Raw genomic sequence first — 17,700 nt, 5'->3', positions numbered from 1 at the left:
GGCGGGATATGGGGGGGGGGGGGGGGCACCGGGAGGGGCGGGGCTGCGCCCGCGGCCCCGGCGGCCACAAAATGGCGGCGGCGGCGCTGAGGCGGCTGGGCCGGGAGGGAGCGGGGCTGGCGGCACGGTGCGGGCTGGGGGGACCTGGGGGGGCTCGGTGGGGCTCGGTGAGGGTCCGGGGCGGTTTTCACGCCGGTACTGAGGCAGCCCCGGTCCCCGCAGGGCGCCGTGGCGCGGTTACCGGCTGATCCCGGCGGACGACGAGCTGTACCAGCGGACGCGGGTGACGGTGCTGAAGCCCGAGAGCCCCGGCAGCGCCTTCATCGAGGGCTACAGCCCCCGCGGCTTCACCGTCAGCGGCAGCGTGGTGGTGGGGCCCTGCGCCGTGCTGCCCCGCGCCATCCTGCAGTGGAACGTGAGTGTGGGACGGGAACGGGACCGGGAATGGGGTCGGGACGGTGCCGGGGTCGGTCCCGAGCCGCCCCGTTCATCCCCGTGTTATCCCCGCAGGTCGGCTCGTGGCAGGACATCTCCTTCCAGAGCCTGGCGCTGTTCCGCCTGCTGGAGCCCCCGGTTGGTACGTGGGGAACCGGCACCCCCAGGGGAAGGTGTTGGGGGCTCGGGGGGGCCACGCCAGCCCCCATCCGTCTGCCCCCGCCGTGTCCCGTTGCAGAGGTGCTGGTGCTGGGTACCGGGGACAGGGTGGAGCGGCTCCATCCCGCCGTGCTGAAGCAGATGCGGGCGTGCGGGATCGCCGTGGAGGTGCAGGACACGGTGAGGGGGACGTGGGGGTATCCCAGGGGCACAGGCGGGCTGCAGGGAGGGGGTCGTGGCCCCTTCCCCCTCCTGACCTTCTTCATCCTCTTTCCTTTCCCAGCCGAACGCCTGCGCCACCTTCAACTTCCTATCGACCGAAGGGCGCCTCGTAGCCGCCGGGCTCATCCCCCCGCGGGGCACCTACAAGGAGGGTTAGGTGCTGCCCGCCTCCGCCACGGACTGAGCGCCTCGTCCCTCGCCTGCCGGGCACCCAGGGGCTGCTGCGCTCCCCCCATCACTGCTCCCGAGGGACAAACGCTGCGGGAGGAACTGGAGGGTGTGGGGAGAGGTCGGGGCTGCACAACCCCCGGCACGCTGGGGGGCTCCCCCAGGAGAATACACACACAGTGGAAGTACAGAGCGCTTGTCTGGTGGTTAATGCACGGCAGAGCCACATGTGCCTGCTGCCAGCAGTGCTGTTGGTGCAAGCACAGGCCTGTGGTGCTGCCTGGTGGTGTCCCTGGCCTGCCCGAGGCTCTGCTGTGGGGTTTTGTGTTTGTGGGGTCCCTGGGGAGCCCCAAGCTGCTGTGGGTTACCCGTGGTGTTTGCTCTCCCTCTCCATGTGGGCTTGAACAGCTCAAGCAAGGGATACGGAGCAGGGCACAGAGGGGATGCTGCTGCAGTCCCTGGCCTTCAGTCAGGCCGTGGCTTAGCTTTGCTCAGCAAGCTGGCTGTGCTAATTAACGCTTGGCACTGATATGATTAGTTTGTAATTCAAGGCTCTGCTTTTAGCAAGTGCAAATCTAATTTGACACTGCTGTTCTACAGAGCTTTTTTTGAGGCCCTGTTAGAGCCACAAAGCACGGGTGGTAAATCCAAAGTTGTCAGCAAGAGGCATGTTTGCACTGGGGGGGAACTGCTACAGGTGTGAAATACCTTTGGCAGCTGGTGCTGCAAGCTAACCTGGGCGGGCAGGAGTGGTTTGATGGGCAGTCATGCAGAAAAACAAACCTCCCAGCGGTTATGGGCCCACAAGCTGGTGTTTGGTTGGGAGCCTGTGTTTGAGTTCACTGTCCACGTGCCTGCCAGCAAACACCCACGGCGTGCCCCTGCCAGAGCCCTGACACCAACAGGTTCCTGGGGCAGGGCTGTGCCTCCAGCATGGGGTTGGTGCAGGGCTGGGTGGTGCAGTGGTGGGAGATGTTAGGGGACGTTTAGGGGAGGACACGATGACGAGGAGAGCGCCCAGCCTGGGAAAACACAGCTATGAAGGGCCTGTGGGTGCAGGCAGGTGTGTGTCTGCACACTTACACAAGCACCTACACGTCGCTGCACCAGCCAGAGCAGGGCCCGCAGCAGTTTGGCAGCTCCCAGCAGCGGTTAAGGGCCCCGTGACAACCCATTCTTTTCCTGCCCAGGGGCCACCCCTTTTCTGCTCTCAGCCAGGCTGGTTTGTGAATGCCCTGAGCTGCGTTAACCATTCAGCCCTATCAAGGGACTGTCCTTTCTTGATTTTCCCCTCAGTGCCCCTGTGGGGACGTCAGCTCCCCTTAGTGGCTTGGAGGGAGATTCCTGACTTCTCAGGGACACCTCAGCAAAGCCCCCTGGAGCTGTGACAGTGCCTGGAGGCACACAAATACTATTTTTTTTAATACTTCTGAACTCAGAGCACTTCCTGCCTTTTCACTCACGCTGTTCCTCCACCCTTGAGGGTACAGGCTGGGAAGGACAGCACCAGCGAAGGCAAATCTGCAAGGGCCGTACAGAGGGGAGGGCTGGCTTGGGCTCTGGACACACACCCACTGCACATCTTTTCCTCTTTTATTGTAAAACACGGCCAACACGTGCAAGGCTCCAGCCACCAGCCCAGCAGCACTGTTCCTGGGTAGGTGGCGGAGCCTTGAAGGTGATGATGAAGCAGCCAACAGACACAGGGAGCCCCAGGCAGCCCACAAGAAGAATGGCACCTCTGCAGCATGAGCAGCTCCCGGGCGGGGTGGCACAGGGCTGGGTGGCACAATGACGGACACAAAGGGGCCTCCTTCAGAAGAGGCGCTTCTCGTACCTGCGAGGACAGCAGCAAACCAGAGAGACCTTTTACCGACCTGAAAGGGCCAGAAGGGCAGCTAGGAACACGAGGTGCTGAGGGCTGAGCACTAGCCCGAGGCAGAGGCACTTACGAATGGAGGCCGTGAACCCCTCCTTCCACCTGGGCAGACGTCGTCCTCTTCTCGAACTTCAGCTCTCCCGAGTACATCATGGCTCTGAGGAGGAAGCACAGCCAGTCAGGTGCCAGAGTGCAGAGAAAAGCGGCTCTGACACCTTCTGCTGGAGCAGCTGGGACTAGGCAGGCACTGCTTCCTCCAGCTGGGGCCAGAAGGATCGTTGTGGTGCTCCTGAGAGCCAGGCAGAACGAGGTACCACCGCATTTGGGGCCCAGCCCACAGAACGTGCCACAGGAGACCACGCTCCTGCAGCTCTGGAGCTGGCAAGTGTACCAGGCAGAACGCCCTGCAGCATGGGCACAGCCCACAGAGACCCCCCAGGGCAGCACCGTGTCCCGACCAGCGACAAGCAAGCGAGGGGAAGCACTCACCGGACTTGGGTCAGGCTCTTGGCACCGATATCCTGGCAGGAATGCTGGATGCCGGCAATCAGGTAGGGAATGAACTTGTGGATAGAGCCCTTATCCTGCACCGCGCCAGAGACCCCCTGGGCCACTTTGATTTTGTCTGTCTCGCTGCACGGGAGCAAAACAGAGAAAGTCTGTGAAGCAGATGGGCCCCAAAAGCTTGCTCTGCTGCCCCAAAGCACCATCGCTCACCTAAAATAGCGGTTCTGGCTGCCCAGGTTCTTGTCCATGGCATCCAGCGAGCCCATGCCGCGGTATTTCTTCAGCCGAATCCCATCCGAGAAGAAGTACTCGCCCGGGGCCTCCGTGGTGGCAGCCAGCAGGGAGCCCATCATCACTAGTGCAAGGGATCACCAAGAGCAGCGTGTCAGCAGCAGGAAGGCCCCCGAACCCTCGAGGTGATGGGCACGGCTCCAAAACTGTCGGGTGTGCACCCTTGTGCCCAGCCCAGTGCCGTGCAGAGCCCCTGCAGGGGGGCTGCCCACGTGCCGGGTGCTCACCTGTGGAGGCCCCAAGAGCGAGGGCCTTGGCTATGTGCCCCACCGTCTGGATCCCTCCGTCTGCAATCACGGGGACGCCGAACCTCCTGGCGTACTCGGACACCTTGTACACCGCCGTGGCCTGGGGGCGGCCGCACGCCAGCACTACAGGTGGGGAGAGAGCAGAAAAAGGGGGCTTGGTGCCGTGCAGCAGCGCGTCCCCACCCCAGCAGGCCCTTCAGGCTTGCAGCACACACATGCTCCAGCACTCAGGAACGCACAAATCCCCCGAGGAGCTCCAAGGGCTGTGGTGACCTGGGCTCTGGGGTCTTCGGGGTAACACTGGGAGCGAGCCAGGACTCCCAGCTCCTCCCAGTCAGGCAGGGAGCTGGGGAAGGAAGCGGGGCAGGCTCTGAAAGCCCCTCTCCAGAGCACCCCTAGGCGCGTCCCGCCTCTCACCCCTTCTCCTAGCAGTGCCAGCCCTTCGCTGTGCGCCAGCAGCTGCCCGGTGCGCCCCTGGCACGGCGAGGCAGCTGGCTGGGAGAGAGCTGATATGTGTATATACACGTACACGTGTTTGCATATAGATATATATAATCTGCACGCACACACACAAACACACATGCAGCAGTGGAAAAGGCAACGGGCAGGATGATTAGACGGCGTACAGGGAATCATTTTTGTTCCTGCCTCGCGAGGCAATGATCATTTGGTGGAGTTTAGCTGCCCCACGGGAGGGAGTTTGTTAGCTCCGCATTTACCTGCTCTTCCCAGTCGCTAGCAGTTAGAGGCTTTCCACTGAGCATGGAAGGCTTGAGGGAAAACCAGCACAGGGCATGTCTTGTAACACGTTTGTCAGCTGCAGGCATGCAAGTATGCTGAGACAAGCTGCTCTCGTGGAGACTTCCCTTCCCCACAATTAACTGGAAGCCTTTTCTTCAGTCACAGTTAGTCTGATACAGCGGATAAGATTACGGACATGCAGGATTAGTACTTCAGAGTGCAGACTCCAGGTGTGGTTTAGCCTGCTGGCAGCAGCACTGGCAGCGCACATCCCTGACACGTTTGCCAAGGCCAAGAGGCTGCGATTGCTCCCTTCCCAGAGCTCAGCAGCAAGTGCTGAGAGAGGGAAGCCAGGCAGAGATCATGAAAGAAAGGGTTTTAATCGAACAAAACTGCGTCAAGCCAGGTCTCAGCCAGCCAGGGAGTGTCTGCCAGGTACAAGATGAATGGCGTTAGGCTTAAAGAGATGGTCTCACTTGGTACCACGCTGCTAAAGGCCACGTTGGGGCTGCAAAATGCTGCAAAGAAAGAGCTCTGTGGAGAGAAGGAAGTGATTCGGGAGGGTCTGAAGCCTGGGGTCTACGCCACTGTGCCATAGACGGAACCAGGAGACGGAGCCTGCGGAAACCTCATGACAGCCACCACTGAGACCAGCCCTTTAAGGAACTGCTTGGCTCGGGGCCCCTGGGAGCATCACGCTGCTCTGGCTGTCCCAGGGCCCAGCGCCACAGCTTCCAAGTGCAGGCTTCCAAAGCAGGGTTCAGAGCACGCACACACCAAGTAGTGGGGGTGAGGGTTTGTCTTTTTTAGCCTATCTGCAAAGGGTGGCCCTACAAGATCAACCGCTGGAGAAAACCTTCCAGGATCTGCCACAGAAACCCCTTTCCCTCTGAGGTGCTTCAGAACAGGGAGGAAGGGCAAAAACCAAGGGTCACCTTCAGCGTCTGCTCAGGCAGCATCAGAGGAGTGCTGAGCAGACAGAGCTGCACCCTGTGCTCGGGGGGGAGCCTTTCTCTCCCCATAAGGATCAGGCATCAGCGGGGAAAGATGTGGTCCTGGTATGCAGCTGCCAAGCTGGCCACGGACAGTCCCTTTGTGACCCCCAGGGGAGCCAGCTTCAGGCAGAGCTCAGCCAGTGCACAACTTCCCCACAGCTGGGGCCAGATCTAGAGGAGGATCGAGGACTGCTTGGGGATTGTCTCCTGGTGCTGGATCAGCGGGTGTGTGCCCAGCTAGGGAGCCAGGAGGTGCTGCCAGGAGGCTCCTGGACTGGATTTTGGAGTGGAGGGTGGCCAGGCCTGAACGCCATCAGTTTTGACAGCTGGGACCCTGCTTTAGGAATTCGGAAAGGCTTCTCAGCTTCAATTTCAGATTCAAAACCAGTATCCAAAGCCACAAAACCCCAAGTGCATCTACAGCTAAATTATTCTCAAACAAGCAGTAGGGCCATGTGCAGCCAAATCAGGGTCCTGCTTCAAGACACGTAATTAGGGTTGGGAACAGGGCAAGTGACTTACTATAGGTGCCCGTGACAGTAGAAGGGCATTTGGGGCTGTGGGACTTTAGGTCTGGAGGGATCTTTGGAGCAGCTAAACAAAAACAAACACACACATTTTAGAGACAGAAGAACAGCAGCAGAACAAAGGACCCCAGCAGTGACCTGCGACTAGGCAGAACGTACGGTGTGGGACAGAGCTGACCTCGCAGACCCTTCCTAGCCCGAGCCAAGCCACAGCCAGTCCCAAGGCAGCCAGGCCCGGCTGTGCGCAGCGCATGCTCGCCCTGCCCCAGCAGCCATCCAGAGAAATAACCCACTAACCCCGAGAACCAAAGCTCTTGTCCTAAAGAGGGGCCAAAAAACCCGGGGAGCTGTGGTTAAGGGTTTTGCAACCCCATCTGCTGTGGGGTGCCACGTTCTAGCTGTGCTCTGCTCCTTCCCCCAGGCCAGCACCCAGCCCTACCTCCTGTGGCACCCTCTGGAGACGTTCACCGTGCTGCAGAGCAGAGCACGCCTCTGCCTCGGGGCCAGAGCAGGACGTGAGCACCCCGGTTCTGCTCCTGCCGTGGAGGCATCGCTCTGATGCCGGCTGGGAGGCGGCCAAGGGCACCGCAGCCTCCCTGCAGAGGTCACCTGGGGCAGCCTGCCCTGGCTGGGAACCCCCTGCAGCAGGCAAAGCAAGAGCACAGCCCAGGCCCAGGGCTGCTCCACGGCTCCACGCTGCAACCAGGGGGGCACTAACGCAGCGCCTTCACCCGTCGGCCACCCTCTTGCTGCCTCCTGTGGCAAAGACCAAGGTGTTCGCACCTCACACTGCCCCCTCTGCCCCTCCTCACCTGCCAGGCTCAGAACATGAGGACTCAGAGCAGCCTTCCTGCAGGCCCTGGGGACGCCCTCTCCGCCTCTCAGCTAAGGGCGGCACTGCCTCTGCCCAGCACAAGCTCCAGCTAACCGCAGAGACAACGGCCAGAAACCCCGTTCCAGCCTGGAAGTCGCAGAAAGGCATCGAGCCCAGCAGACAATACTCAAGCACCACGCACACTACTGCCAGGGGGAAGGAGAGCAGAGGGCCTGGTGCATTAAACCCGTCCCCACGGCTGCTTTTGGGGACGGAGAGCTCACGCAGAGCCCACCCCACCCCGAGGCAGCGGCTCCTGCCGGGCAAAGCCACACGTGCCACACCTGCTCTACCCAGTGCGGGTCAGTACTGGGAAATGCCTTTGCTGCTGCTGCCACCCCAAAGGTTTGAGCCCAGGGATGTGCGTCCTGGACAAAGGGGCAGGAGCCGGCCTGCTGTTAGACGCTGCCGTCGCAGCGGGAGAAGTCTGTCCGGGCTGGGCTGCTTTTCAGCAGAGTACCTCTACGGAACGGATGTCTTCAGCCTATCTGGGAGACAGCTGATCCCTCTCACCTTCCTGCGTGATGCAGATGGAGCCACTGCCCATCCCGACCCTCAGGGCATCGACCCCTGCGTCAATGAGGTTCTTGGCCTGAGCAGCGGTCACAACTGTGGGGAGCAGAAACCGGTTGGAAGAGAGACAAACGAATCCGTGCACGACACCGCTCTGCCCTGGTGCTCGCCCCCGCGGCTGCACACCCCCCCCTCCACCAGCTGCGTGCCCGTGCCAGGGCCAGGGCTGCCTGTCCCCTGCCACCACGCCTCTCTGCAAAAGCAGCAGTCGAGTTCTGTTCCAGCTGCCCCCGTTAGATGGGATGACAGCAGTCTGTCAGGCTACCTCACACCCAAAGGCTGAGGGAGCTGGGGGCACCACCTGGTGCCAAACACCCTTGAGGCAGGGAATGTTTCCATTAGATCTCTGCAGACAGCAATATTCAGTATTATTAGCCAAAATTTTAAATTGGTGTGTAGAAGAGGCTAAAGTATAGGCTCTTAATTAGAGGCCACCAAGCAGGGTAGCACACTGTGCTGCAGAATGAAGGTTTCAAAGTATTTGCAGCAGTGGCAGCAGCAGGGTACTGCCCTGTATCTGCAGAGCGGTCTCCCTCTGTCCCCCAAGCCAGACGACACCATTTTAAGTTCAGACATTTACCAACTGGCTCATTTCATTCACGTCCCCGCAGCACCCTCTATGCCTAAGCAGCAAACATACTCCAGAAATGAGAAGTCTTCAACACATGCCTACCATTTCCTCCAATAACTTGTAGGTTGGGGTACTTCTCCTTAATGTATTTAATCATGTTGATCTGGAAGATGGAGTTCCCCTGAGAGGAATCCTGCAACAGAAAGAAACCCAATTTCAACCAACATTTCTACAAAAAGGTTATAAATACAGCTCTGGAAGAACCTCAGATCTTCACTGTGCTTTCTGGAATCTCTGCTAAGCTGGCTGAGCAGCCAAATATAACACCCCAAGTTGAGCACAGAACCAGAGGAGAAGCTGCTGTCCAGACAGCAACGTGCCTCCCCACGTGAGGCAGTTTTATCATAAAGACTTCAGGAGCATCCTTCACTCTAAAATCCTGCAGCTTCCCCACTACCTGCAGTAACAAGCAGCAGGCCTGGCTGCACTACGAACCAGCTGCTCCATCAGCCCCGTCTCAAACTGCAGGTGAAACAAAGGCAGGAGGAATGCATCCCCCCTGCTATGCAGCAGAAATACCAGATGTCAACCACCTAGTGATCACGCCCTGCCAGTCTGTGGTGACCCAGGCAGTGTCTGTTAAACATTTCCAGCTGCAGCACTGCTCAGCCCTGCCCTCAGAGCAGGCAGACTCGCAAGCCAACAATCGATGAGAAAACAATGTGCAAATACCAGCAGGGACTGCTGTGCCTGAGAGCTTACAGGCCAGAGCGGAGACTGGCAGAGCAGCTCTGGGCTGCTGACCCTGAACAACACCAGGCAGAGAAGCAAACAACAACAAACACTGAACAGTTGAAGGAAAACTGTAAGTTGGACACAGAAAGCTAGTTAGAAACGTCACAGGATGGCATCAACTGACAGCATTTCTTTTCTCAGCCTTGGGAACTTTGCCACATCCTACATATTCTCTGGAGGCCACACAAATTCCCAGGCAGGAGGAATATGGGGACTCAGACCTGAATGAAACCAAGAGGTCAATAAACGGTCACATTCTAACACTTCTCACTACAGGTCCCTTTGTGACTGCCCTGCTGCTGTCCCACTGTCAGAGGGATTTGTCGGCACGGGATCTCCAGCCCACCCAACCCCTGGGGCCAGCACTGGCTCAGCAGCACCCCTGTGTGCTCACCAGCACCACCGCGTCCACGCCAGCCTGCACCAGGAGGTCCAGCCGGTACTTGTCGTCCTCGTGGGTCCCGATAGCGGCGCCACACAGCAGCTGCTTCTTGGAGTCCTTCGAGGCCAGAGGGTAGTCCCGGTTCTTCTTGAGATCCGTGCGGGCAATTATGGCCACCAGCTCGTCGTCCTCATTAACAATTGGCAGCTTGCCTGGAAACAAACAGAGAACATCACCAGGCGTTAGCCCTGGAGCCCAGGAGCATCAGGCAGGCAGGAACTGGCGAGGAGGTGGTGAATCAAAGAGGTGGTATCAAATCTGCTCCTGCTCCTGGTAATAGGGTTAGCATAACCAACAATAAGGCAAGCATCCATAACGTGCAAGCAGGCTGCTCTCAGATCACCTTCCCTCCTCCTTTTTCCCCCTCTGTGGTGCCAGGGTGTGAGGACACCCATTAGCAGGGTAATTAAAGCCATCAGCGTTATCAAAGCCCAGGTGCTGGGCTAACAGGGTGACACCCACCAGGGAAGGGGATCTGTAATTGCATGGGGGGCACGGGCCTTGTAAAATCAAGCAGCTGCAAGCCCTGAGTGGGACTTGGGCCAGAACTGCTGCTGGATGGCAAAAGCTGCCAGTCCCAAGTGGCTCCACCATCTTCTGCTGCCTCCGAGGAGCGAGGGGATCATGTTCTCAGGCAGAGCCTGAGCCGGGGTTAGGATTATTTTATCGTGTGCTCATTACTAAGAATCTGACCCCATCTGCCGAGGGCCCAGGTGACTGAAAAATCCGTGTAACTGGGAATAATCCCTGTGAGCGAGAATTCTGGGAATTCTGTGCAACCGTGCTAAGCGCTAGAAATTGTAGATAACGAGCTATGCTGATTGCTGACATTTTTATGCAATAACAACTTTCTAATTATAACCACAACCCTGTGGCCAGCCCTCGTTCTGCCAAGGATCCATAAATGAACCTGTCCTCACTAGCGGCGGGTGGGGGTGCCAGCAGGCCTGGCTCAGCAAACAGACTGAGGAGCGGGCAGGGCTGGAAGAGGACTCAGTATTTTCACACTTACTGTAGGAAAAGTGCACCTTTGTAATAATTAAATCCACGACACCGTGCTGAAGTCAAACTACCAGCCCCAAACAGAGCTGAAGCCCAAACAGAGCTGAAGCTGGTGCCAGAACTGAAGATGTGTGGCCGGACAGCCAGGCGCTTTTCAGTCCCCGGGCTGCCAAGAATCCCCCAACTTCAAACAGCTTCACGATGAACGCACGTGAACTCTGTACCCTGGCAGAGGGCTGCGGGCACTCTCTCCCCGCTCTCCTTCCCTCGTGCTGGCACGCAGCCCCTCCGTGTTCCACCCCCTCAGGGACACGTGCCCCCCTCTCTCCCACTGCTGCTCCGCGCTCCCGCAGCTCTCCGTCGCGTCACAGACGCTCGCAGGTACCTTTTTTACTCCTCTGCAGGATTTCATTTGCTTCTTTCAACATGACGCCAGCTGGGGCCACAACAAGGTCCTCCCGCTTTGTCATAATCTGGTGGGAGGGAGAAGATCAAGTCATACAGACTCCCGCGCACGGATCTGAAAATACCAAACCCCTTTGCCCACGTGAAACGCTCCACAGACAAAGGAGCCCACAGCCCAGCAACACGCCTCCAGACACGCACGGGAACAGCCTCCAATGCTCCGTCCCCGTGCGAGCGGTGGCCAGATGGGATCTGTCACGCTCAGCCCCCAAATCCATCGGTGCAGTGAAGCCAGGAGATGGCAGAGGGCCTCAGCAAGCCGAGGGAGAGCACCCGCAAACTCTCGGATGACCCTTGCTTGGGATGTCACCCAAACAGCCTCCCTTTTAATAGGGCACGGGCATTTAAGGGCTGGAGATGCTTCCAGAGCCCCCTGCTGTTCCGGCAGAAACGCTGCCCCCGGCCCTGTGCTCGCAGCAGCCCCCAGCACAGGGCTCTGGCAGGACTCTGCTCAGAATAGCCCGCTGCTGCTGGGAAGGTCACTGGGGCAGAGGAGCTGCCTGACTCCAAACAAACACGCTCACCCACGCTCGCCCTGACAAACAAGCACCAAAACACAGCAGAAAGGCAAAGGGCAATGGCCGCAGCTGGAACACGGGGATATCTGACACGAGATACAGAAAATAGCCTTCACCGTGACACCGAACGTCAGCAGGGTGGCCCAGAAGAGTCCTAGCTCCTGGCTCCATCCTTGGAGACAGCCCCAGGCAACCTGCTCCAGCTGAGGGCGCCTCAGGCAGAGGGGCTGAGGAGGGACCGCACGGCCCCTTCCACCCACAGAACTCACATGTGACGTTGCCATAAAAAGGTACCCGAGAAGGCCAGGCAAAGCTAAAAGGGCAGAGTGAACCTCAAGGAAGGGGGGTTAGTCATACACAACAGAGAAAAGAAGGGATGTTTTAGTTAGTTATACCATAAGAATAGATATTTTCCATCAGGGAAGACATTCGCCCTGCCTGCATCCACCCAAAATCCTGCCCCTGACAAAACCCACATCTCAGGAAAAGCCTGGGAAAAAAAAAAAATCACAGAAATAGCCAGGTGTGCTCCCTAAGCCTGTGGGATCTCCCTGAGCTGCAGGAGAGCTGCGTGTTTAACTGGATGGCAACGCAGGGGGCAGCAAGACCACTGCTGGACCTCGTGCGGAGGAAGATCTAGGGAACCATTCATCCATTTAGCCTCGTCTGGTGACAGAGGCAAACATCAAACCCTAAGAGCAAGCTTCCAGCTCCACGATGCTGAATGACACTCGGGAAGGATGAGAGGAGGTTCTCATGCGGCTCTACTGAATGGGTCAGCACCGTTTCAAAGAGCCACGCACACTTTCAGAACCTGCTCCTGTTGTAGGGTTTCTGTTAGGGGTATTTATAGGAGATTTCAAACCAAACAAGGATGAGCATGTGATACCAGGTTTGGTCAGCAAGAGCTAAAAATAGTCGTGAGTCAAGAGCAGCAGCCGGCCCCGAGGCACCGCTGGTGCAACCCGACAGCACGCAGGTGTACGGTTACGCAGCTCGAGTAACAGCACCAGAGCTAACGGGAATCAACACCGTGCTGCACGGCGTGCTCCTGCGAGAGGGGAGCTTGGGAAGGCAGCATTATGAAAAGGAAGCCATCAATCTTCAAGTTCAGGGGGTTATTTTAAAAAGCCTGTATGAGACATGAAGGAGAAGGCGATCCAGAAAAGGAGGAGCAGCGCGTGGGGGCTCGCTGGGCTCAGCACAGCTGCCGCAGCCCCAGCCCACACCAGACACTATGCGGGACAGCGGCAGCAACACTGGGAACTTGTAAACCAAGGGGCAGCACCAGCTGTGGGGAGGACGGCTCCCACAGCACTGAGATAACCCCGCAGGAGGAGCTGCACAAACACCAGCTGCGCAGCCACGCTTGTCCCTGTGCTGCAGGAATCACAGAGGGGATGTAAGCGAAGGAGATGCTCTTGCCTGGAAGCACGGAGCAGCCCTGCAGAGCTAACATGGAGCCTGCTACCTCCATCTGGCACAGCCTCCTCGCGGCCACTCACAGGCCCCTCTCCTCGCCACAAGCTGCGCTGCTTCCTACCGTAACGCTCATCCGACAGGCGCTCACCTCGCCCAGAGGCAGGTCGTGCTCCGACTCCTTCAGGAAGTCGATATCTCGGGATGAGATGATGCCAACCAGCTTGCCCCCCATCTTCCCGTTGTCTGTGATGGGAATCCCGCAGAATCCGTGACGAGCTTTCGCTTCGAACACGTCTCGCACTCTGTCGTTGGGGCTCAGCACCACGGGGTCTGTGATGAATCCTTGCTCGTATTTCTAAAAAGAAAGATTGAGCAGCGCCGCTGGGCTGAGCACAAGTTGGACGTGCACCTGGTGGATCACGGAGGTCTGCAACCACCCCACCAACAGGATGTGACACGGAGCAGCACCAAGGCTCACTCAAGGCTCATTAGATTCCCAGGAGTTCCTGGAATAACCTCCTTGCTGAAATGAAGGGGAATATTCCCCCTCAGCCCTCAAAACCCACGCTGGGCACAGGAAAACATGCAACAGGCGCAAAAGGTTTGCACATGCAGCCGCACCAGCACCACCCCCGTGAAAAAAACAGAGCCCCAACACCCCTAACAGCCTCCTCTGGTGGCTGTGGCCCCTCCAGCAGGGCCGTGCCCCCCACCCGGCTGCGGGGAGCCCCCCGTGCCCACTCACCTTCACCTTCCGCACCTCGTTGGCCTGGAACTCGGGGGTGCAGTTGTGGTGGATGAACCCGATTCCCCCGGTGAGCTGCGGGGACATAGAGGTGGCGGTGAGCAAGTGGCGAGGGGGCCACGAGCCCTCCCTGAGGGCACCCCAACAGGGCGAAAACCCTGAGGGGCCCGATGGGGCCAGGCCTCGCTGTGTGCACCACGAGGTGCCGGGGCAGCGCTCACCGCCATGGCGATGGCCATGCCCGCCTCAGTCACCGTGTCCATGGGCGAGGAGACGAGCGGCGTCTTGAGGGTGATCCGCTTGGTCAGCGCCGAGGTCAGGTCCTGTGTGTGGGTGAGGAGACAAGGGCTGAGCGGCGGCGACCCCAAACCCACACGATCCCGGCCCAAAAAAAGCCTCGTGGGGGCCCGCACTCACCACCTGGTCCGCCGTGAAGTCGATGTAGCCGGGCAGGATGAGGAAATCGCTGCGGGGACGGGACGGGGAGAGACCTCAGCACCCAGCCCTAAACCCCCCCTAAACCCCTTCAGACCCCCCCCCAAACCCCCTTCAAACCCCCCAAACCGCTTCCCCCGGCCCCGGCCCCACTTGTAGGTGAGCCCATCGCCGCAGCTGAAGAGCTGCTGCGCCGTCAGCCCGTCGTCGGGCACGTAGCCGGTGCCGCCGCTGATGAGGTAGTCCGCCATGCCGCCCCGCTCCGCGCCGCGCCGCACCGCGCCGCCTGCCCGCCCCGCTCCGCCCCGCTCAGCACCGACGGCGGCCGCCAGGGCTCAGGCGGCACCGCCCCGCTCCCCTCCTCCCGCCTTTCCCCGCCGCCATGGGGCTGTGGGGACGGTGTGGGGGCGGTTTGGGGACAGGAGGAGGGAAAAAGGGGTTGAGGTGTGGCCCCGAGGGGCGGCAGGGGGTCCCCTCGGCTCGCCCGCTGAGGGGGGGAGGCAGCGGGCGCGAGGTGAAGTGATGAAAAGTCCGCCTCAGTGTGAGGGGTGCTGTGGGGTGGTGCAGGTTCCTGCTCTGGAAATAGCCAAAACCTGCCCGTGGAAATAGCCAAAACCATCTGAGGATGATCCTCAGAGGTCCCCACCAGCCTGGGGTTGATTGTGTTCCCCCAAATCACGCACCAGCCTCATGGGTGTCCCCTTCCCCAGAGCCATAGCACCACGCCACATGGAGTGGTGATCCCCTGGCAGGGGATCGGTGCATCCACGCATCACCCTCCTGCCCATGCCACCAGGAGAGAAGGGGCAGAGTCCCACCATGGAGGGGAGCTGCAGTGATCCCAGGTCCAGTGTGAGGCATTCCCCCTCCTGGCAGACCCATTGGGGCATCAGGAAAGCTTCACGTGCTGTGTGCTTACAGAAACACCTCCGAGAGGTCTTGATACACCCGGCCTGAGCTCAGAGCACCAGGAGTGATCGGCCCCTTCTCCCCCTGCTCTGCTGTGGCAGTCTCTCCAAGGCAATCAAGAATGTGAACCTAAGATGTTCAGGAAACGGAAGAATGGTGTTCCTGTCCCTCCACCTGTTTCTTACCGCAGTAGATTAAATCCTTGTCCAACGATCAGCAAGTAGCCTTAAGAACACGTTACTCGTGTCGCCCACCTACAGGGCACAGGACAGACCGGGCTGCTCAGGTCTCCTGTGGAGCTCAGAAGCAAACAGCCCCTGTATGCCATGAGGTTAGGCAGTTGGGTTCGATCCTGTAGTTCAGATTACCATGATTTAGTCAGTGTAAAGTTGTCTGAAAGACAACACAGAGCTTAGAGAGTGACCAGCTAGCTAAGCTTTGGTAGATTCTAACGTTTATATTTACCCAGGGGAACCACACAAGCGAGATGCTTCAGCCCATAGCAGGAGTCTCAGGCAGCTCGTTGGGTCTCACCAGCGGTAATCCGTTCAGAGCAGAGGCTGCAGCTTGCAGAAGTTACGGATGTTTCTGGTCAGACTGCGGCTTTGTTTCCAGCAGGAAAGGAAGGTGCATGTCTAAGTGCAGGGATGCTCCCTTTGCTACGAGGAAGGAGCAGAGTGGGTTCCGATGGCCCTCACGAAACCAAGAGGAGGAGGCCCTTGCAGAGTTAGGAATCAGGGACATTTCAAAGCTTAAGCCAAGAGACTGGTAGGGATCCCACTACCAACATCAATGCCATCTCCTTCCTACAGCCACATGTTAATAATGCCTGTCGTTAGGCTATGCCCCGACCTGTCCAGGATTTCACTTCTAGTTCCCCGACAGCCTCCTATAAAAGACTGCATCTCACCCTGCTTTTAGGTAATCCCTGGGTCAGGTCTCAGCTGAGAGTTTTCACCTGTCCAGCCCCCCGTTTCCCATCGTTTGGGGTTTGCTAGGGCCACGGAGCTAGAAGAAACTGTCCTCCATAGCAAACACTGTGCCTAGGCTCACAACCCCTGCCGCAGGAACCAGCAAGGACACTGAGAGGCTCTTTGAGGAGGCCAAGCTCAGAGACGCTGCCTTCCAAGGAGAACTCTGCCTGCAAGGACACGCACTCGAGTCAGCGTTACCTGCTATGGGATCAGCAGAAGTGGAGGCACTGTGCCAGACTAAGATCAGTTTAACTGGCCTATAAACCCTTTATTTTAAATAAGGACAGTGCTGTCAAGGTTTCTTAGCCCTACCTAGGAGGCTCACGCTGATCTCAGCTGCGATGCTAGCGCACGGGCACGGCAGTAAATAGGCAAGTTAGCTTCTGTTCCAAAGGAAACACCAGGCAAAGTTTAATGGTTCTCAAACAGACTACAACAAAGGCTGCAGGGAAAAACATTTTATTTCCAAGCAGATTACAAAGAGCAGAGAATATAAGAGTAAAATTAAATTAAAAAAATAGTTGAGTGCATCTCTTTAAAATGATTTGTAGTGTGAGTTACTCACGGGGCAAAGCTACTGGAGAGTTCTGAAGGTCACTTTGCAGGATGCCAATCACATGTGCTGTTTAGATCAGGGTCAACACGGGAGGGACAGACAAGACGTATTTTGCATATAGGCTGCACACTCATTATCAAGCGAGGCTCTGGGCTGCAACTGGACCCTGCCTTTCTGAGACATCCCCTCCACCTTGGTCTCTCCTGCAGCTCCCTCGAGTTCTAGACACAGTTTATTGCTGCTGTAAGTGGGTTCGATCTGCCTCCCCATCCTGATGAGCTCGAATAAGAACAGAGAAGCAGGCAAACTGCTGCTATGCACAGGGTCGTAGAGGGAAAGCGACTGCGGCGCTGAGAGCTGAGCTTCAGCCGCTCAGCAGAAGGGAACCGACAGGTGGGGGACACAGCAACTGCTGCAGAGACTTGGGGCAGCATGTCAGCGAGACCTCTGGAAGAAGATTTGAGATGCTTCTTAAGGTAGGAAGATGCTCGGGTTAGCACTGCCAGCAGTTGAGAAGGGTTTTTCATAGGCATTGGCACCAGTGAGACGGAACAGGCTGAAACGACAGAGTAAGGTACGTTCCCTGGAGTATTTGAGAGGAGCAGCTCCAGCAAGAAGATGGGGAGAGAAGTCCCGTATAGGGTGGAAGACAGTTTATATCCCACTTTAACAGTGATTTAGGAGCCCAAACACTAATCGCAAGTAAGTCACTATTAAAATTGGATAAGAATGCAGTTTGGTTAGACTGTGCAGAGCCAGTTAGTGTCTAGCAGCACTCAGATCAGCAAGAAGATGAGCAACTACAGTATTACGAAGGCCTCCACCCCACGTATGCTCAGAGGGCTCATTTCTACCACTTCTGGAGCTGTTCTTATCACCGTGTAGGAGGCCCGAAGATAGCCTAATTCATTCTGAGTACACCAAAGCAGTTGGTAGCCCTGATGCAGTTGAGAACAAGACTCTTATTTCCTGCCCTAGGAGCAGCAGCGCAGAAGAGGATTCTTATTTAGGGATCATAATAAGTCTTTTTCATTGGCCCAAGGCAAGATCTACTTCAGACCTTGTCTCCTGCCTGAATCCCAGGAGATCTCTGGGGGTAAAGCAGCCAACAGACGGACGTCCTGTTAAGCTACACCTAGACTGTTCCCTTCACTCACCGCTCCAGGCAGGAGCGAAGAACCACTCTAGTTTACTGCCTGCTGCTTCAGCCATTACCACATAAAGAAAACACTTGAACTCTTGAAAGT

General features: G+C 57.8%; 2 protein-coding genes across 3 annotated transcripts; one reads left to right on the top strand and one right to left on the bottom strand.

Moving 5' to 3' along the window:
- The first annotated feature begins 46 nt into the window (after positions 1 to 46).
- NDUFAF3 (NADH:ubiquinone oxidoreductase complex assembly factor 3) lies at positions 47 to 1,174 on the top strand. Its single transcript, XM_084293016.1, has 5 exons — positions 47 to 127; positions 223 to 415; positions 511 to 577; positions 674 to 774; positions 878 to 1,174. The coding sequence occupies exons 1-5, from the start codon at positions 72 to 74 to the stop codon at positions 971 to 973; spliced, it is 513 nt and encodes a 170-aa protein (XP_084149142.1). The 5' UTR covers positions 47 to 71; the 3' UTR covers positions 974 to 1,174.
- Positions 1,175 to 2,559: 1,385 nt separating this feature from the next.
- IMPDH2 (inosine monophosphate dehydrogenase 2) lies at positions 2,560 to 14,329 on the bottom strand. Of its 2 annotated transcripts, XM_084292586.1 has the most exons (15): positions 14,168 to 14,329; positions 13,997 to 14,045; positions 13,801 to 13,902; positions 13,580 to 13,654; positions 12,983 to 13,189; positions 10,815 to 10,902; positions 9,380 to 9,579; positions 8,293 to 8,383; positions 7,560 to 7,655; positions 6,168 to 6,239; positions 3,889 to 4,032; positions 3,581 to 3,725; positions 3,353 to 3,496; positions 2,937 to 3,020; positions 2,560 to 2,821 (listed from the first exon to the last, which is right to left on the bottom strand). In XM_084292586.1, the coding sequence occupies exons 1-15, from the start codon at positions 14,263 to 14,265 to the stop codon at positions 2,800 to 2,802; spliced, it is 1,617 nt and encodes a 538-aa protein (XP_084148712.1). In that variant the 5' UTR covers positions 14,266 to 14,329; the 3' UTR covers positions 2,560 to 2,799. The 2 variants fall into 2 exon arrangements, with proteins under 2 accessions (XP_084148712.1, XP_084148713.1); XM_084292587.1 differs by lacking the exon at positions 6,168 to 6,239.
- Between the last annotated feature and the right edge of the window lie 3,371 nt (positions 14,330 to 17,700).

This window comes from Netta rufina, assembly GCF_964035555.1.
Source record: "Netta rufina genome assembly, chromosome: 10".
Taxonomy (NCBI): Eukaryota; Metazoa; Chordata; class Aves; order Anseriformes; family Anatidae; genus Netta; species Netta rufina.
Note: the sequence above shows the minus strand (reverse complement) of the source record. Positions and strands in the feature narration are given on the sequence as shown.